This window comes from Stegodyphus dumicola, chromosome X2, assembly GCF_044657685.1.
Source record: "Stegodyphus dumicola isolate Sdum_Otavi_A_Nest chromosome X2, ASM4465768v1".
NCBI lineage: Eukaryota > Metazoa > Arthropoda > Arachnida > Araneae > Eresidae > Stegodyphus > Stegodyphus dumicola.
In genome coordinates, this window is record NC_140781.1 from 22019253 (window position 1) to 22038967 (window position 19715).

Below are 19715 nucleotides of genomic sequence, written 5' to 3' on the forward strand. Positions count from 1 at the left end.
CCTCCATGTTGGTTGCTCGTAAAAACCAATAGGCTGAAGTAGCTCAAGATTGTGATGCCGATGTCCTGTCCTGGTACCCGTAATTAAAGTTTTGAGTTTGTCAGCTTCCATATGCTCCTCTTATTGTAGATGAGAAGATTGCTGCACCAGATGAAATTGCAGCAATGTCTACTAAGTTGGAATTTATATCAGAATATTAGTTCTCGATAGCTCCGAGACAGAGATTGATAAAGCATTGGTGCAGTACAGAGACTTAAATGATACTCGAAAATGGCTTGAACATACAGATGAAAACATGAGATTGCATCTTGTGCAGTTAGATCCAGAAGTTATATAGCATATAAACACTAACTTTGCATAAGTATTAACAGTGTCACAATCAAACATGAAAGGAGCAATGAAGCGACTAGCACAAGAATGATTTTACATAACACTAACTAATAGAAAAAAAGGTTACATAATCAGATGGCTTATTCTCCTGCTATGCATCATTATTTTGCTTTTTCTCCCATATAACAAATTAATGAATAATTAAGCTGCTTGCTGTTTGGTAACATAACTATATCAAATGAATCACAGTTTTGCTCATCTAATGGATTTAATAAATGGCATAAACTAAATCCCAAAGTAGCCATCAAGTGCTCAACACAATAAAAAATTTTTCAAATGGAAAAAAGTTAGAAAACCACACTTCAAAAAGGTTAGATTACTGATAAAAAAAAAGAGCAATATGTTGTGTAAAAAATTCTTGATATAATGTATAATATTAAATTCCTGGTAAAACAGAATTTGGCTCTTTGTGGACGGGTTCTTTTGGCTTTTTATAGCGAGGACAACACCAACACAAATAGAAGTAATGTTTCAGAACTTGTGCATTTTTTTTGTCAAATATGATCCAGTAATTCAGTAATAAATAATGTTTATCATTATCATGGTTTCATGATTCTGACTTTTGTAGGCATTATCTAAAGTCAGGGAGAAAAAATTAGAATTAAAAATATTTTCTCTTTTCTTTTAAAAAATATTTAAGAGAATTTCTCCTACTTTCCAAGTTACGAATGATAAAGTACCATGTCCAAGATTCATTTTAGTTTCTGTTGAATGACATTTAAACTGCACTGGCTTTCCTCTGAATAATAAAATTAAAAGGTTTTTATAGCAGTCAATATTTCTAATTTATGTAACCTTTATCATTGGTGAAACGATGCATGACAGTTGTTCCTGAAGGTAAAGTGCAGCCTGGGAATGGTGTTTGGTCTTCTCCTTGCAGTTAATTCCCAGCTGCTTGCTGTTGCTACAAATAGTCACACTGCTGCAGCTGTATTCCTGCTGCTGTTCCAGAAAGCCCAGTGATGGCTTTACTGTAGGTCACAGAGAACTGCAGATCACTAACCCTTTTATTCTTCATTTATGTTACATTACTCCATTGTTAAGTTAATAAATATTCTGTCTATTGTTCCAGAATCTCGTTTCATGGATTATTTCATTTCTAGGTTCAAGCATGCAAACAATTATTGATTTAAATTTTTGGCTCACTTTAAATACACTCACATCCAAATATACTATTTCACACATTATCTTTCCTATGGGCAAAATAGATATAACATTAAAGCATTAGCTCAAAAATGCACTTTTAAAATGACTGGGACAAAATAAAATTTCTTTTGTATATTTCTAATAGGTTTTACTACTTCTGAGAAGTACCAATAGCTGTGAAACATTATACAACCAAACAATAAATGTATGGAAATTAAATGGCCATTAATGAAGAGGAAATTTCATAGATGTGATAGATACATACTTGGATTAAATATGAAGAAAACTGCAAGTATATTTTCATGAAAGTGCTATACATAGAAGACAAAGTATTGGGGGGGAGGTTGGTGTCTCTTATTTCTCTGCTTTTTCTTAAGGTGAACAATGTAATTTATTTTTGAAAATTGCTTAGTTATTCACATAATAATAAATATTGAATATATATTATATATTCATATTTATTTTTAGTAGATAATAAATATGAATTTTTTAAAATAAAAATTTGTAATGACTAAAATAATTTCTATTTTTATCTCGGTAACTGCTTTAATATAAAATCGTACAATCATACATTTTTAGAAAACTGATATACTCAATGGAACAACTTTTTGGTTTCGTATTTTAGCTGATCACATTTAATAAAATGTGGAAAATTTCAATATTCATGGAAAAACGTGTACATGAATGGTGTTTTATAAATACTGTGAAAGTATAACTACGTCTGATACATATTGTATTTTACCAATATGAAACGAAAAGCGCCGGTACATGAAAACCTTATGCGTTTAAAAGGGCGTTTTTTACATTCATAATGTGTAAATATTATTTGCTTATATTTATAGAAGAAAAATGGTACTAAATACATATATGTACATGTGTGAAAAAATGTGCAGATTTCATGAAACATGCATGAATAAATGCAGTAATAAATAAAAACAGCTGTTTTGCCAAAAATGCATGTCTTTACACAGTAAAAAGTACAAGAGATTTATACATATGCAAAGCAAAACAATAGGGAAAAATTAATGTAAATATCTATGAAAAGTATACATTTATACTATGTAGAAAATTGTGCACATTTTTACGTTATTATGTAAATTTTTACATAATTGAGTAATAATTACGCAAATTTATATTAAAAATAAACATATAAACGAAGTTAAAAAATTGGGAAATTTACATATAGGCAATAAAATGTATGCCGATTTTTACCAAAAATATACATCAAATATTGAAATTTATATATGATATACACAAAGTGTATGAATAAAGAGAGATTATTTGCATGAATTACTTAAATTTTACTTATGTATATAGCGACATAAAAATATACGTAAATATCTATTTTCTTCAGGACACATTTTACAATATTTTTACATTCAACTTTTGGGGTTTTTATATGAAGGGCCATTCAAAAATTGCACACATATTTTTCATGCACAGTTTATGAATGTATGCTGCCTGGGGTGATTCTAAGTGCCCTGTGTCTGTTCTTTTTGTCCTTCAGAAAGAACTACACATTTAGAACTTTGAACAATTCAAAAACATGAAATAGACTGTTTTATGACATTCTCTTTAGCCTTGCGCACGAGGAATTTTTCTCTTTCTCATCTCAAGAGAATCTATTCCCCCAAAAATGCCTTTTCAATTCTCCCAAATGTCGCAGGAGCAACATGCAGCTGGGCACTTCCCTGGAGCAAAACCATTGCTTCTTGAGGAAATCTGCTTTTTTTTAAATCCCTCACTGCTATCATAAGCAATTTTCAAGATACAAGATCAAGCAACTTTCAATGATTTTCAAAATGCTCATATAATAGTCACTATTTACTCCTGAGTTTGAAATGCTGACATTAATAATCACATGAAATAATTTGCCAGAATATGCTTTGTTGACCACTTAATCTGGTACCTTATTGCAGTGCTTTTGATCACAGAAATACTAAAGCACATTTACATAGTTTATCCTCCTATGTGTATTCCAAGCATTTCATTATGGTTTAAATTCTCAAAACAAAATCTTACCATATCTATGCCATACAATCATAGAGACACCTTTCTCACCTGCCACAACAAAATGTGTTAAGTGTGACTGTGACTGAAGTTCTAAAACTTTGTAATCCGCCCTCATAACTTAATTATCAGAGGACAGGAAAATAATTACAATCAGAAATAAAATTGTGTTTACACACCTCAGGCTTCCGTGCACAAGGTTTTATCACTGCTGCACTCCTGCTAGGAGGTAACGCAGGAGGTTGCAACTGTTGATTTCTCGGTGGTGTAGCTGGTTTCTTTTCTTCTCCAGGAATAGGTGGCAATGGCTTACTTGGAGGTGGTGGATCTGGCACAACTAAAAACAATAGTTAAATAAAGCAACAAAAATTGAACAGTTCTCCTATAACATTATAACTATGAAAACTGCTTTCCCAATATTAGTTGAGAAAACAAATAAGGCAAATAAATAAAAAATATCCATATTATAAACAATATTCAGACAGATGTAAAACAGAAGGATGTTTTGTATACAGCAATTCTAGAAAGAAGAAATGGACTTCACTTCATTATTATTAAAATGCAATTGGCACTTTCAGATTTGCATATATCATCCCACAGTTAAAATAAAAGGTTCAATATATATTATAATATGTAATTTATATTACAAATGTGATAATAAAAAGAACAATTAATTTGGAACTAAAAATACTCTGCCTCATTTTCGACATTCGACTGTTCTTGTAATTTAATTTCAAACCATGATTTCTATGTCTACACATTTCTCCTTATAATTATATCGGGTCAGTCCATAAGTTCATGTGCATTACGAGTATGTGTGGAATTCACTATGACACATTTACTAAAACAATACAATTTTGAACCTGTTGAAATTTGTCATTGTTTGATTAACATATTGTTTAGTTCATTCCGTAAATATCAAATGCATTTTAGTACCCACACAAGATGAATATAGATAATCAGTATAAACGTGCTGTGCTACATTTTTTATTTTTGTGTGGTGAATTTGCCCGGTTTGCAGCAATAAAAATTAATAGTGCACATGGTGAAGCACATTAGTGTAAGGACTTCCCAGAAATGGTTTAAAAAATGTAAAGTTGGAAAAATCAGCATTGATGATGAACCCCGTTCAAGACGTTTTGAACTGTCAGAACCAAATCAAACGATTAATTCAGAAGTTTATAGTGAACAACTTTGCCATCTAAAGTCAGAATGAATCAAAAAACGCCCATGATTCTTGAATATCAAGGAAGTGTTGTTTCATCATGATAATGCTAGACCACATACAGCTCAAACAACGCTGCAAAAAATTAGTGAATTTAATTGGGAGCTTTTGTCACATCCTGCTTACTCCCCAGATAATGCCTTAAGTTATTTTCACTTATTTCGCACCTCACAAAATTTTTTACTGGGAAAACAATTAAATTCTAAACAGGATGTACACAATGAACTTTCAAGTTTTTTTGCATAAAAACCAGTCTTTCTACAGCAATGGCATAAAAAAGCTGCCTGTAAGATGGCAAGACATTGTAGATAATGGAGGAAAATATATAATTGATTAAACTGTTAAACTGTGTTTTTTTATATTATTTAAAAATTTATCAAAAAATGTGCACGAATTTATGCACTAACCCAATATTATTCACATTCAATTTCATAACCATTTTAAGATCATTACTCTACTTTCCAAATGCATTGTAACATTAATCACAATTTTTGAAACTTTTACTTCATTATTTTCAATACCAAGTCATTCCACTATAGAGTTCCTCACTCTTATTCTACCAAAGTAAATGTCAAGGAACCAAGTGAACTGTTAAGTGACTTATCGTTGAGTTCAAATAACAGAAGTCATAAAGTGAAAAAGGGTTAATTACCCTCTATTTCACTCAATATAAGATGAACAGTTGGCCCTATTCTTCAAGCTTAGCCTCCACTCGGGCTTGAAATCTAACTAAAAAATAAGAGCTAACGTAGAACCAACTAAAACAGACAGCTGAAACTAACATAAATCTAACGTAGTTGACCCTTAATTTAAACTAGCCCACGAATATCAAAAGATACGTAATATACCGCTAAGCATAACTGCTTCTAGAGAGACTTAGCACGAAGGTAAACACATGCTACTCAGGATTCCTAGCTCTTTCTCTCGAAGTTGAACCTTCCTTGAATACTACTACTTTACTCATTTGCATTCAAAGTGATTCTAAAAACTCATTCTAGTATGGAGTTGTAAGTGAGAAACAAGAATTGATAGGAAAGGTTACATAAATTAAAATAACTGTTATAAAATTAAAATATACCTTACATCACATTCCAAATGTTCTCATATAAAAAAATCACAATATTTCAAATCTATAAAAACTGCAGTAAATTTTCTAATGGCATTTTCTAACCCAAGTGTTCAGACATGATTAAAATGCATTAATCAATTTATGCAACATGAATAAGGTGAAGTACATTTTCAACAGCATAAAATTTTTTCTTCATACCTATTTAATAAAAGTAAAATTATATGCACAGAATCCATAAAAAATAACAAGTAACCTCCAATTTCAATTTTACAATCCCAACAAATAATTTTAGCTGCATTAGCTAACTAATATGCACGAGTCTCATGTCGTAGAAATGCCACTAGAACAAAATTATGTATTATCTAAACTTCAGTTACCAACTAGTAAGAACAAAAACTACCGCCTCCTTATCAGGCTGCCACTGGGAGTTCTCTTTATGCAGCTCAATCAACATGACCAGATACAATTTATGCTGTGAATCTGCTTAGTCAATTATCTAATTATCTTGCAAGAATTCACTGGAATGCTGCCCAGCACATAATGTGATATTTTTTAGCTTCTACAGATGCTGCATTTTTTTCCCCAAAGGACTATAATGTTGACATCCTTGGTTACAATGACAGGTGATGTTGAGGATCAGAGATCAACAACTGGATATGTTTTCTTCATCGGAGATGGTGCAGTATCACGGCGTAGTACGCGTCAAACAATCACTGCAACTAGCACAATAGAAGCCGAATATATAGCTCTTTCTGCAGCTACTAAAGAAGCCATATGGTTCAACAAAATTGTTATGGCACTTGCATTTACTCCTATAAAACCAATTTTATTACATAGCAATAATAATATCAGCAAAAATAGCATTTATGATAGTAGATCAAAATATATTGATATGCAACATCATTTTGTGTGAGAAGCTGTGAAATTTAAGCATACTGAAATACAAAATATGCCCACTAATGATATGATTGAAGATTTTTTGAAAAAAAGTGCAAATAGTGCAAAACATGAAATGTGTGCAAAGGCAATGGTTTTAAAATGAATACAAGTGTGATTCAATTTTTCATGTGTATGTTAATGGAAAAGGATGATACTTAATATTTAAATCTAAAGTAGCAGTATAAAAAAGATATTAGCTTTGAATATGTATTTAGCTTACAGATGGCATCACTGATATACATCCTTAAAATGTAAATCTGTACATATCCAACAAAACTTCACTTCTGCTACAAACTCCCATCTGGTATCTTGTATTTTTATTTATTCTCATGCATGCTGAAGTAACTGATCTCTGTTATAGTGAATTTGCTTATAAAAACACTTTAAATATGGAAAATATTCATGTTATGACATTTTCAAATTTAAAAGATTCTAAAATTATCTTGTGAAAATTAAGAAACGTAACATTTTATGTGGGCTGTCGATACCTATAGTTATATTTATTAAGAATTTACATTCATGCTAAAAAAAAACAAAATACAAAATGCTTGATTCCCATGTAACAAAAAGTGGCTGAGATACTTAATTTTAAAGCTGGAGCTCATGTTCAAAGATCATGCACAAACTGAAGAGCAAAATGTTTGCATTTGTACATATCTAAAAATAAAATATCAGTTTAGAAGAAGGTTTCTAATGTTAACATATTACTTAAGATGATCATAGCTATGTGCACTGTCATGAAAAGTATTGATCATTTTCAAAAAGGAGATCTTATTCGCAAAATCTTATGTGTTACAAAACAATGTTGCATGTACAACGCTTAACATATTTATCATAAATCTATGAGAATCTTAATATCACAACATTATTAACAACCAAACAGAACTTAATATTTAAACGCATTAAAGCAGGGGCTTTGAGAAGTAAGTAAAATTGTCTTCATTCAGCAAGGATTTTGTTACCAGCAAAAGTTTCTCTAATTCAAAAATTTGGAACATTCTGCGGTGTTTGTTCTGCCTGGCACATTTTGCAGACTGAATTAATCAGTCCATTGTTTTTTTTTATTGATGTTTGTTGTTGTATTTCATATTCTCTGATTCATTACAGTTGCAGATGATACCAGAGGAGCTGCACGAACCTTAGTCAATCAGCCCTCTGAAACTGAAAGGTCTTTGATAGGTGCAAATGTCTAAAATCCTCTGACACTAGAGCATATCTGCAACCAATGGCTATGAAAGTAAATGCCCCATGACTTTTTTTAGTACACACAGCATATCTTCTGATCTAATGTTTTCATCACAGATCTTGCATGAAGAACACCATCGATTTAGCTCCTTCTATAGGTCAAGCATATAAACAATAAAATATCCAAAATGTGAATTACATATTGGCACACAATTTGCTTCTCTATGTACTATATACATACATTACACAAAGCTGAAAGCAAGGAACACGATAAATACTTGCTGATAAGTATTAGTACATGACATGAAGCATTATTGATACACATACATAGTAGAATGCGATGTAATAATGCAGTCATTCAAAAACCTCAATGCATTTTGTAGCTATTTGACTAGATTAAGTTTGATAATTATTGAAAATCTACAAGAAAATATTACATAGAATACTGCCTAACTTAAATATGCATACAATGGAATATAAATTATTATTGTCATACACATACCTATAAGCCTTTGTGGAGGCACAGGTGGTCGAGGAGGTGGCAAGGGAGTGTCCACAGGGCAGAAGTTTCCAGCACCTGGTGTCAAAGTTCTGCTGTCATCCTGGTAATTTCTTCTTAATGTTGAATCACTGTCAATAACATTTCTTGAGCTACAAAAAATTACACAAGTTTGATAACTCTAATTTAATTCTTAAACATATAGGTAATGAGTAAGAAATCATATACTGAAAGGCAAAAAATTTGTAAAAACTTTTGTGCTCTTATTTCAGTTACAGTAACATCAACTATTTTAACATGCATAATTTATCATTCAAATGGTGTCAAAAGAATTAAAAGAATTAGATTTATAAATTTGAAATGAATTGCATGATAGCCTTTTAATTAAGAAAAATAAACACATCAGCATGTTAATTTTTCTTATGGAAAGATCCATCAACAAATTATGCATACTGCTATGTTTAATAGCAGATGATTTAATCTAATTTTAATTAGAAAATAAAATCATCTACAACAGAAATCTGATAACATAAATGCCAGTAATTAAAACTCTTCCTCAGATATAAACAAAGTAAATTAAAATTTTTGGAAAACTCAGGGCAGCCATTTTTCCTTACACATTTCTCTGCTGTTACTTGTTACAGTTATTTTAGTATAAACTTTCAATTGGGAAAAAAATTATAAAGTAAGTTTTTATTTAAAACTCATAAAACTATTGATGAACTAAAAGGAGAAAAATAATTTATATTGTTTAATGGGAACAAAAGATTAAATAATTATCTTTACAAAAGTCATCTACAATTTTTAATTGCCATTGGCAAACAGCGTGTGTACAAAATTTGAACTTGATAGCATACCAAGATGTAGTTTGAAATTTGATGACAATCAAAATCATAAAAAACAACCTTATATTTAGCGTAGGTATAATGAAACACTCAATCTCGATTTCGAGGGCAGCTAAAGGTCCCTCCTCATCAGGAGAAAGAAATACATAGAAAGAAGAAAATAGGAGAAGGAGTCACAGAAACACGTGGTGCTTATCAGCACTGCACGTGGTTATAACTAGATTTTTAATCAGAGTTGCACTGGCCGCCTACTTTTACTGAGCCAGGCTGTCTGATCGAGCATAAAGAAATATTAGTGAAGTTAAAATAGGGAAGGGCAAATGCACCTTACGCTCAAAATCTGAACTTCAAATAATGGAAAGCAACCACTGAACGGATTTTTATACCCTCTGGTAGTACCAAGCGCGAGGAGGTCGCAGTTTTTGACGGTTATAAAGAGGATTTATCCGAGATTCTATCTATTATGAATTCAATTGATCCAGCCATCCAATTCACTCTTGAAATTGAATCCAACAATTCCCTCCCTTCCTCGATATTCTTATAATCCGCAATGAAATCGATTTTAGCACCACTGTGTACCGTAAACCCTTTGCAGTTTGTTTACCACCCCATGCCAAGTCATGCCACCCTGTTAAGCAAAAAATGGCTTCTTTTTACTATTATGTTTTCCGTGCGCTAAAAGTTTGTTCCTCTGAATCTTTGCTTACCAATGAACTTAATTATTTGAGAGCAGTTGCGATTGACCGTGGATTTTCTCCTGTGATTATTGGTAAAGCTGTCAAAAAATTTTCAGATTCCCATCAAAGAAGACATTCCACTGTTAGAAATAATATTAATGACCTTGTCGTGCTTCCATTTTATCCTTCTGTTAGCTATAAAATTGCACGGATTCTCCAGAAATTCAATTTTCAAGTCGGTTTCTCCCCTATTAATAAAATTCACCCTTCGATTCTAAAAGATTGCGTTTCTGTCTTGAATTCTTGGGGAATTTATAGTATATCATGTCAGTGTGGTTTAAGATATATTGGCCAAACAAAAAGAGCGTTGAAGTTTCGTATCAAGGAACATGAATCTTATGTCAAAAAAGGCGAAATTAACAAGTCTTCAATAGCGTATCATAGCTGGACTTTTAACCATAATTTTGATTTTGGGTCTGCAAAAATCATCCAAAAGGCTTCTTCCATAGGTGAATTGGATTTTCTTGAGGCTTTTCACATTCACAAAGATTTAGAAAGTTTAGTTAATGATTTGAAGTCCAATCCAGTCCTTCCTAATGCCTTTAAAATTCTACTATCTTAATTCAATTATTTTGCCGATAGATGGCGTTACCTCCTCGCGCTTGGTACTACCAGAGGGTATAAAAATCCGTTCAGTGGTTGCTTTCCATTATTTGAAGTTCAGATTTTAAGCGTAAGGTGCATTTGCCCTTCCCTATTTTAACTTCACTAATATTTCTTTATGCTCGATCAGACAGCCTGGCTCAGTAAAAGTAGGCGGCCAGTGCAACTCTGATTAAAAATCTAGTTATAACCACGTGCAGTGCTGATAAGCACCACGTGTTTCTGTGACTCCTTCTCCTATTTTCTTCTTTCTATGTATTTCTTTCTCCTGATGAGGAGGGACCTTTAGCTGCCCTCGAAATCGATTGAGTGTTTCATTATACCTACGCTAAATATAAGGTTGTTTTTTACGATTTTGATTGTCACGTTAGCGTGTTTCTCTTCTAGTCTTATTTGATGACAAATTTGACCATAGCAGCATACATCATAAGTGAGCTAAATAAAAGCTTATAATAAAATTCATGACATTAGATATTAATGAAAAATATAACAAAGTGTACCTAATATGAACTGGAATGTCTTCTTCTTCTCCATCACTTCCACTATATCTATAATCTTCATGATCTCTTTCTTCACCTAAAAATATAATATTTATTACAGTAAATGGTTAAAAAACTTACGACCAATTACATGTTTGAAAATCAAAAAGCTGAGATTTTCATAAAACTTATTTTACAATAAATTATACTTGAATAAATGAAGGTGCATAATATAAACACATGAAGCTTTCTTGAAATAAATGAAAACAGTAAATTTTATTTCTCAAACACAGAACTTCCTAGTTTCTGATATTTGGAAATAGCATAACCTGGAATTATTACAAGCAAGATAGGCAGACAGGTGCAAAAATTAAATCTGAGAGTTTGTCTTGCGAAGATGGGAATTACAATTGATATTTTTAACTATTAAATTTAAATTCCTCCAATTTATTGCTATGGTGTTAAATCCACAGCTGTATAGTTTAGACAGTTCTTTTTACACCATTTTCAAACAACACATTACAATTCTTAAAACAAGCAGTAAGACATCTGTTAGGCATTTAAAGAAACAAATAAAAGGAACTGATAAACACGGTCCAAAAGAAGTGTAAATACATGCCTTTAATTTCAGAACAAAAGGTCACAGGATGCATACATTAGACCAGTCCTCTGTCTTAGACAAAGGTCACAGGATGCATACATTAGACCAGTCTTCTGTCTTAGAAGTGGACATGCCCAAATCAGTTAAAAATAACAGCATCGACATTAATAAAAAGTTACCAAATCTAACACTTCAATGACATAAGACAGAAGGTAATGTTCAAAATACAAAGTTGTATTCTATCAATCGTGCATTAATATTGATCCATATATTACAAAACATAGTAAACAGTATAAATATTACTAACGCTAGATATCATTAATGAAATGTTTTGTAACAAATTACACATTTGAAAATCTACAATACATATTTAGCAATTGCTAACTTTTTTTCAAATGACACGTCTTCTCTCTGATTTGGGGGAGGAACGTTAAACTAACTAGATGAATTGTATATACAAATTATGTTATTTAAAGCCTCTTAATGTTACTTAGAAGTCTGCATTAATTTATTAAATACAGAGTGGCGCAAGAAAATGCGAAATTTCGAAATAACGTCATTTCCACGAATAAATTCATAAAACTAGTAATTTATTAACAAAAGTCATATATTCAGCATGACATTTACATTTTCACAATCAAAATCTCCAAAAGTGTCTATTTACTTTTTAAAGATGACATCGGAAAGATGTGCTTCCATTCGGAGTTTACACTCTAACAGCCTGTTATGAAAACTCTGGATTGAGTGGTGTAGCAAATCTTGGGGAATGGCAGTGATTTCTTTTTCAATGTTCTCCTTCAGTTCATAGATTGTTGCAGGACGTGTATGGTACACCTTGCCTTTAAGATATCTCCACAGGAAGAAGTCTCACACACTAAGATCAGGGGATCTCTCGCTACTGCACGTTCCGCACCAGTCCACTGATTACTAAATGGCAATGCGCTCACAACAATTGTACAAAGTTTCGAACAACTGCCGGCTCTACAGTGCTGCTAATTGTAACGTTCAAAATTTCTCATTTCCGTGTGCCACAACGGATATTAAATGAGAACTACTGAAGGTCATACCTTATTAGAATAGTTTATTTTATTGAACAGATGAATTGTTTGGAAAGATATCAATAGCACCATACAGCATGTTTTAAGCACACTTAAAACACGTGAACTGATCTAAATTTTAGGAGACAAAGGTGGCTGTGGAACTTTCTTGGTGCATAATTTGAGCTCCTGTTATTTTTTGGCTTACCTTCACGGATTCTATTAAAAGATTCTGATGCACATTAATATCAATATAACATTTGTTTGCATTTCTCTTGTAGGTGGTGCAATGTAAAGCCTACAAGTATTTGTGTGTGAACATGTTGGTTAATTGTAGAATAGAACCATGTTCACTTTATGGCATAAATGACAAAACACACTAGTATCAACATACATTTTATGCACTCAGAACCCATCTAATTTTTTGCATTGTATATATGTGAAAGCTACAAAATTTTTCCATTAAGTTTGTAGTCAGTATGTTTTTTTTTAATGCAGAAAAGTGAAAAACATCTGCAATGCCCTCCCCAGGACTTGAACGCCAGACCTCTCAATTACATAATGGATGTGCTTCCAGTTACACCATGACGACACATGGAAAGCAGGGAGAAAATACCTTATATGTTCTCCCTTTAAAGGATGACTGGAGATGAGATGATGGAACTGCCAAATCCCGAATTCAGCACCTTTTAGTTTGGGCACCAAGAGTCATTAGGTTTTTCCTAATACAAGAAACTGAAGAAATCCAAAAAGCCCTCACTGGGATTTGAACTTTAAACTTCCTGTTCATGCATCAGATGTGCTTCCTGTTACATCTCGAAGGCACACAGAAAGGAGGGAGAAAATAACCTTATGAGTTTATGAAACTGTACTAAATCTCAAAAAAAAAAAAAAAAAAAAAAAAAAAAGTGTTCAATATGTTTACCAAACAAATCTGCATATAACTGAAATCAGGCATTTCAAACCCCGTAATTCTAGAATCAGTTGTATTTCATATCTACATCCAGTATTACAGTGGTATTTAAAACAAAAGGCAGATTTTTACTTACCTTTTTTATTCTTTCTACACCTATCTAAATGGTCTTTTAACTGAATTCGAACTTGCCGTTCAGTAGGCTGATCTCGAATAAATGGGTGCTTTAACAGCTGGTCAGTGTATGGACGCTGTTGATAATCCTTTACTAAAACAGTTTCAATAAAGCTGTGAAATTTCTTTGCCCATTTCTTGGATTTTAAACGAGGTGGAGGATTACGAGGAATGAGAAATAATGCTCGCATGGGATGCATATCACATAATGCTAAAAGATAAAAGAATGCCAAAAAATGTTAAATTTCCATATCATGGAATCAAATATAATTTTATGGCAATACTCTACACCCCTACTCACTTTTAAGCACAATTTAATTCACAAGTCACTGGTCAAATTTATCCATTAATCATGTTTCAAAAAGAATACTTGACTACATAGCTTTTGAACATTCGATTACAGAAACATGGGTCCAATTTAATAAATCAATGCAGTAAGATCCTTTGACATGAAGAATATAGAAAATTATATGAGAAATGTAAAGTAAAATGTTAAGGCTAGACTTGCCTGGCTTAAACTCTTACAAAAAAATTTTAATGTCCAGTATTACTGAAATTACTAAAAGGGGACAAAACTATAATAGAAACTATGATACATTTGTTAAACATTAAAAGACAGAAAATGTATGGAACATAGTATTCAAGAAGCAATATCTGCTAAATTTCAAATATGTTCCAGTTTGTGACAGAAAAGCAAAAAGAAGAATGAGAGCAACACACAAGTACATATTACAGTAAACTGTCACACAAAGTATAATTTTAAATACATGCACATACATTAAAACAATGTTTTGTCTTAACCCTCTGAGTGGCACAGGATTTTAGATCCGTCATGAAGACCTGTATTTAAACAGCATTTATTAATTGAATTTGTATAATTATTTATTACAGTCCAAATTTTCATAAACTTGCATTCATTAAGATGTTATTTACATTATTAAAGAAAGTAAGAAAGCAAAATATCATAAATTATAAGCCAAAATATGTCAAGTAGCAGAACTTCTGATGACCGGATAAAGCCGGTCATAACGCTCAGAGGGTTAAGCTTCGTGTGTCAATTATTTCCTAAAACATGTTATACGAAAATTTAAAATAATTAACTCTTCCTTCAATTTAAATTATTATTATTTACTTATTTATTTATTTTTAATTTAACACTTTTGAGAACTTTTGAATAAAACCACATAAAACTGCTTCTCAAACCAAATTTTTAAACTATGGATTACATTCTGAAAAACCTTCTGAGCCACAATAATTGAAAAATTGTACTAATGCTTATGCATTGCTTTTCATCTCCATTTTTCAAGACTTCTTGAAATTATTATTATTCATGCTATTCAATACATTAAGCAACATGTGCAGTATAGGGATCAACAAATACAGTTTAATAGTACAGAAATCGTGGAAATTTTTTCATTTCTTCTTTTCATTTTCATTCCTAATTTACTTCATTAATTATAAAAATGATATTACATATTACAAAAACACACACTGGTAACTTAAAAAAGTTTCTAGAATTCTTACTTCCAGCTATTCTTACTATTTTATTGTCCAGAAGAATAAATGCAAGACAGCAACATTTTCATTTCCTAAAGATTCAACAGCAGTTTGCTTCTATGATAAGTGTTATTGGAATTCAAAGTGGTACTTATTTACTGGCATGCAAGATCAGTTTTTCTGCTTTAGTTTAGAAACTATCCTTGGGAATGCAAACAATAAGGACAGGTTTGCAAAGAAAAAAAAAAAACACCAAAGTTAGCCTAACACGAGAGTTTCTCTGAAGTTGTATTACTGCTGATATTGACCAGAAAAATTCACTTGCACCAAATACCATAAAAGTTATATTACCATTGATAACGATCCACAGAGTAACATAATTGAAGCTTGATACCCGACAAAAAAGTGCAGATTTGGAATCAGAAACAAAACACAAAAAAAAAAAAAAACTGTACAAGAAATAACTTCAGAATTTGAAATATCTGTCGGAAGATATCACGCTATTCTCATCAGTGACTTGTACACATATCATAGGTATTATCAACAGAGATTTCCAACTATTTCCACTCTAACAAAACAAAAAAAAAAAGATGAGGCATTTTTTTGCATATTAGAATAAAGATATTAGACATATTAAAATAAAAGTCAACATCATCTCTTCACAAGTGCTAACAAAGAGATACATATTGATGGTTCTGCAAACCTGCAAGATGCAGTAAAGAAAATATTAACCACCAAAACTGAGAATTAAATTATGAAACAAATGTCTTAGCACATTGCTTGGAACTTAATAATATTTAATAAAACATAAGATGACAAAACAAGGACATTCTATATATTTTCCTGACTTGTCACCAGCTATCTGTCATATTTTTTCAACTGCAACTCAGATTGAAAGCATGGTAATTCAGACATTCCACGATATTACTCGTGTAACAGATAATCTTACGAAAACAGCAAAGACTGAGCTACAGCTGTATTAACATCATCAGAAACATATTATCATCTGACTACTGAAAGAAATATAATTTACATCATTTTATTAATACTGGTTTTCTAAAATAAACAAATTTTACGAGCATTATGAAGCTACCTCATATAACTTTTCCAGGATCATATATAAAAACCAAACAAATAAATAAAAAAAAATCAAGGCAGCAAACCAAGTTATAACAATATCTGAATGTAAATATGTTTTGTATCTAACTTATTTTGCTATTAAGTTGAAAGCATCCTAAGTTATAAATTATCCACAACTTGTACTAATCTTAATATTACATAATTTCAACCTAGTAGTCTAGGACAGAAAATGAATGTTTATCAATTATTCTTCATGTGACAGAGATGATCTTGCAAAGTTTGAGTTAGTAACAAAATTCTTAAAAACACTTACGTGGTTGAGATTCTGCCATTTCCAAAGCAGTAATACCAAGAGACCATAGATCACTCTAGGAATGTAAAATGAATAATCCATATACAAAAATACTTCTTTAAAAACAAAGAAATATAAAACACAGATATAGTTAGTAAAAGATTAGCACATATAACTAATTCAACAGTAAAAAATCAGAAGTTAATTTTAGATTCTAAATTGTTTCATGAAAGTTTTGTCAAAAGAAAATTCATTAGCACCATAGTTTAGAATTTATTGTCCATAGGTATACTTTGAGTAAAGGTCGAAACAAATGTTGATCATTGCAATGCTACAGCAAAATGTTGATCAAATAAATGCTAATATTAGTATGTGTTAAATTGCAACTTGGAAGTAATATTACTGTTAACTGGCACTGAAGAAAATTACGCTGCGAGTCTAGCTCGGTTTTCTTAAAGTAAATTGCCTTCTTAATCTATCGTTGTAAAAAGTTTTCAAATCAAGTAAAATTACACAGCCAGTCAGTAGTACTAAAAAGCTTTATACACTTTGACAATAATTGTGACAGGACAGGATAGTCATAAACCAGTTCATTCAAATTTTCAAACAGACTATTCTTAACCACTTCCACAAATGCAATAGGTACATGATGTGTCCTACTAATTAAAATCAAACGAATAAAAGCCGGGGGATGTGAATTTACATATTTTTGGAGAATTAAGATTAAAGTTATCAACTAGAGTTAATACATTCTGATGAATCTTAATGACATCAATAAATTACAATTCACCAAACCTTTTGCAGAGCAATTTAGCAGAAGACTTGACAAAGTGCTTAGGAGAGTAATGCAGTTAGGAACAGAAAACTGCGCTCTTTTAATTAGGATTGGAATTAAGAAATTAAAATTTCAAAGCTCTCTTTCACTTATAAGTGTTAAATCACATGGAAAATCGATGTTTCAAATTCTGAATGAATTGAAATGCATAAAGTCTTTGAAAAATGAATTATATATTCCAGCAAAGTAATGCTACATGTGACATTTCAAAAATTCTGTAACTAATCGAAATAAAAAACAGGATAATAGCACAATTTAATGACTGTATTTAATGACAGTGAACTGTCTTATAATAATTAGCTGAAATTTTCAGAAATCTTCACTCATAACAAAAAAAGATCCTTCTGTTAAAGCATCATATACACCAACACATAAAAATTAAGGAACAACATTATTATTGAAGGTTACAACCTCAGAATTATTACATCAGGAAGTTTATAGTGATTTTTAGATTGATTAGATTTTTAGCAAAAAAACTGATACATATTCAAATTTTGGAAAAGTGACATCACAGATGATTCCATTACACATAAGCAGCAAGAGAAGTTCGGGAATTATTTTCAAATATTCTAATTGTAGGTAACATTGCTGCATACATTCAGCATGTTCATGTTTCATATCAATAGAGCAATAAACCAATAAAAACATATTGTCAGTGCCAAGATGGATTCAATTTATAGAGGGTTAGAAAAAATGTCTTCCACACTAAAAGTAAAATCACTTAAAACATAGTAAGGAACGACAGCTACAATAAATGAGTTAATGGTATTCATTTCACAGAATCATTGAGGGGGGAAATAATCAGATCTATTAAAATCTAGACATTATATCTTAGCAACTAGTATACAATAGCAGTACACTATTACTTAAAAAAACAATTTCCTACAGAAATAGATTTATAATTAAAAATAGAATAAAAAAACTAATTTAAATATTTTTACTGTTCTTAGATTAATTTTTTCACAACACTTTTCTCAAATTTGTGGTGAAAAACCTTAATTACTTACACAAAAACAAAAGAGCAAATATTTTATTTTTAAATAAAACTGACCCTATTATCATATGTTGCATCAGGATTTTCATCACAGGCAATTACCTCTGGGGCCATCCTGCAAAAATATTCAAGTCAACCAAAATATTAAGGCTTAAAATTTGAAAAATATGATACAAGATATATATACATGGATTAAATACAAGGCTGGGTGATTAATTAGACTTTAAATAAATATTAAACATACACGATGAGCGGCACCATTCTTACCATCCCCACATTTTTCAATGAAATCATTTAGATAACATAAAGGACACATGATTAAGCAGGAATGGTCTTTAATTGCTGTAGGAGAAGATAAGGAATCATTCTTGCACTTACTTTTTCAAGTGATGGCAGAGGCTGCTGATCTAAATTTGATAGAGGGCATATTGTAATGGCACGAAGACTTAGAACGAGTTTCTCTGAAACTACACCACTGGTAGGTGTTCATGATCTACTGTTGTTAGTATTTATACAAAGTGGATAAATGACGGTTAAACCATCAATAATATGCCAAGGTATTGGACACCCATACATCATCAAAGAAAATGGACGTCGGAAATCTGCATGGTATAGCAAAATCAGCACTAGACTGGGCTCACCTGACAGCGAAATACAATGCTGGTTCAAGTGCAAGTGTTTTTGAACACACAGTTCATCAGATACTGTTGGATATGGAACTGTGCTGTAGGCATCCCACTCGTGTGCCTCTGTTGGTCAAGCATCATCGACAACTATGGCAACAAAGAGTCCGGGAACATCGAGTCGGAATCATGGATAAGTCAAAGCATGTTGCCTGGTCGGATGAATCATGATTTCTTATTCATCATGTCGATGGTTGTGTCAGGGTACACTGTCTTCCAGATGAACAGTTTCTTCCCCCTGTACAGCAGGTCCTACACAGGCTGATGGTGGCAGTATTATGCTTTGAGGGATATTCTCATATGTGGCACTGGGACACTTAGTTTCACTAGAACAGGCCATGAAAACTGCGAACTATCTGAACATAAATGTGGATCAGTTGCAACAATATTCTTCCCAACTGAAAAAGGAACCCTCCAGCAGGACAACACTTCATAAGGCTCGAACTGTGTTGGAGTGGTTCGAGGAGCATAAGGATGAATTC

At 31.7% G+C, this 19715-nt stretch overlaps 1 protein-coding gene across 2 annotated transcripts in view; it reads right to left on the bottom strand.

Moving 5' to 3' along the window:
- Positions 1 to 19715, bottom strand: part of LOC118190690 (serine/threonine-protein kinase mig-15-like) — a 242142-nt gene that overhangs the window by 128117 nt on the left and 94310 nt on the right. For both annotated transcript variants that reach the window (XM_085810039.1, XM_085810040.1), the window contains exons 10-15: positions 18608 to 18665; positions 16743 to 16797; positions 13815 to 14063; positions 11149 to 11224; positions 8467 to 8615; positions 3726 to 3883 (exon numbers count right to left, since the gene is read on the bottom strand). In XM_085810039.1, coding sequence (XP_085666165.1) covers positions 3726 to 3883; positions 8467 to 8615; positions 11149 to 11224; positions 13815 to 14063; positions 16743 to 16797; positions 18608 to 18665 — 745 coding nt within the window. The remainder of the gene's footprint in view (positions 1 to 3725; positions 3884 to 8466; positions 8616 to 11148; positions 11225 to 13814; positions 14064 to 16742; positions 16798 to 18607; positions 18666 to 19715) is intronic.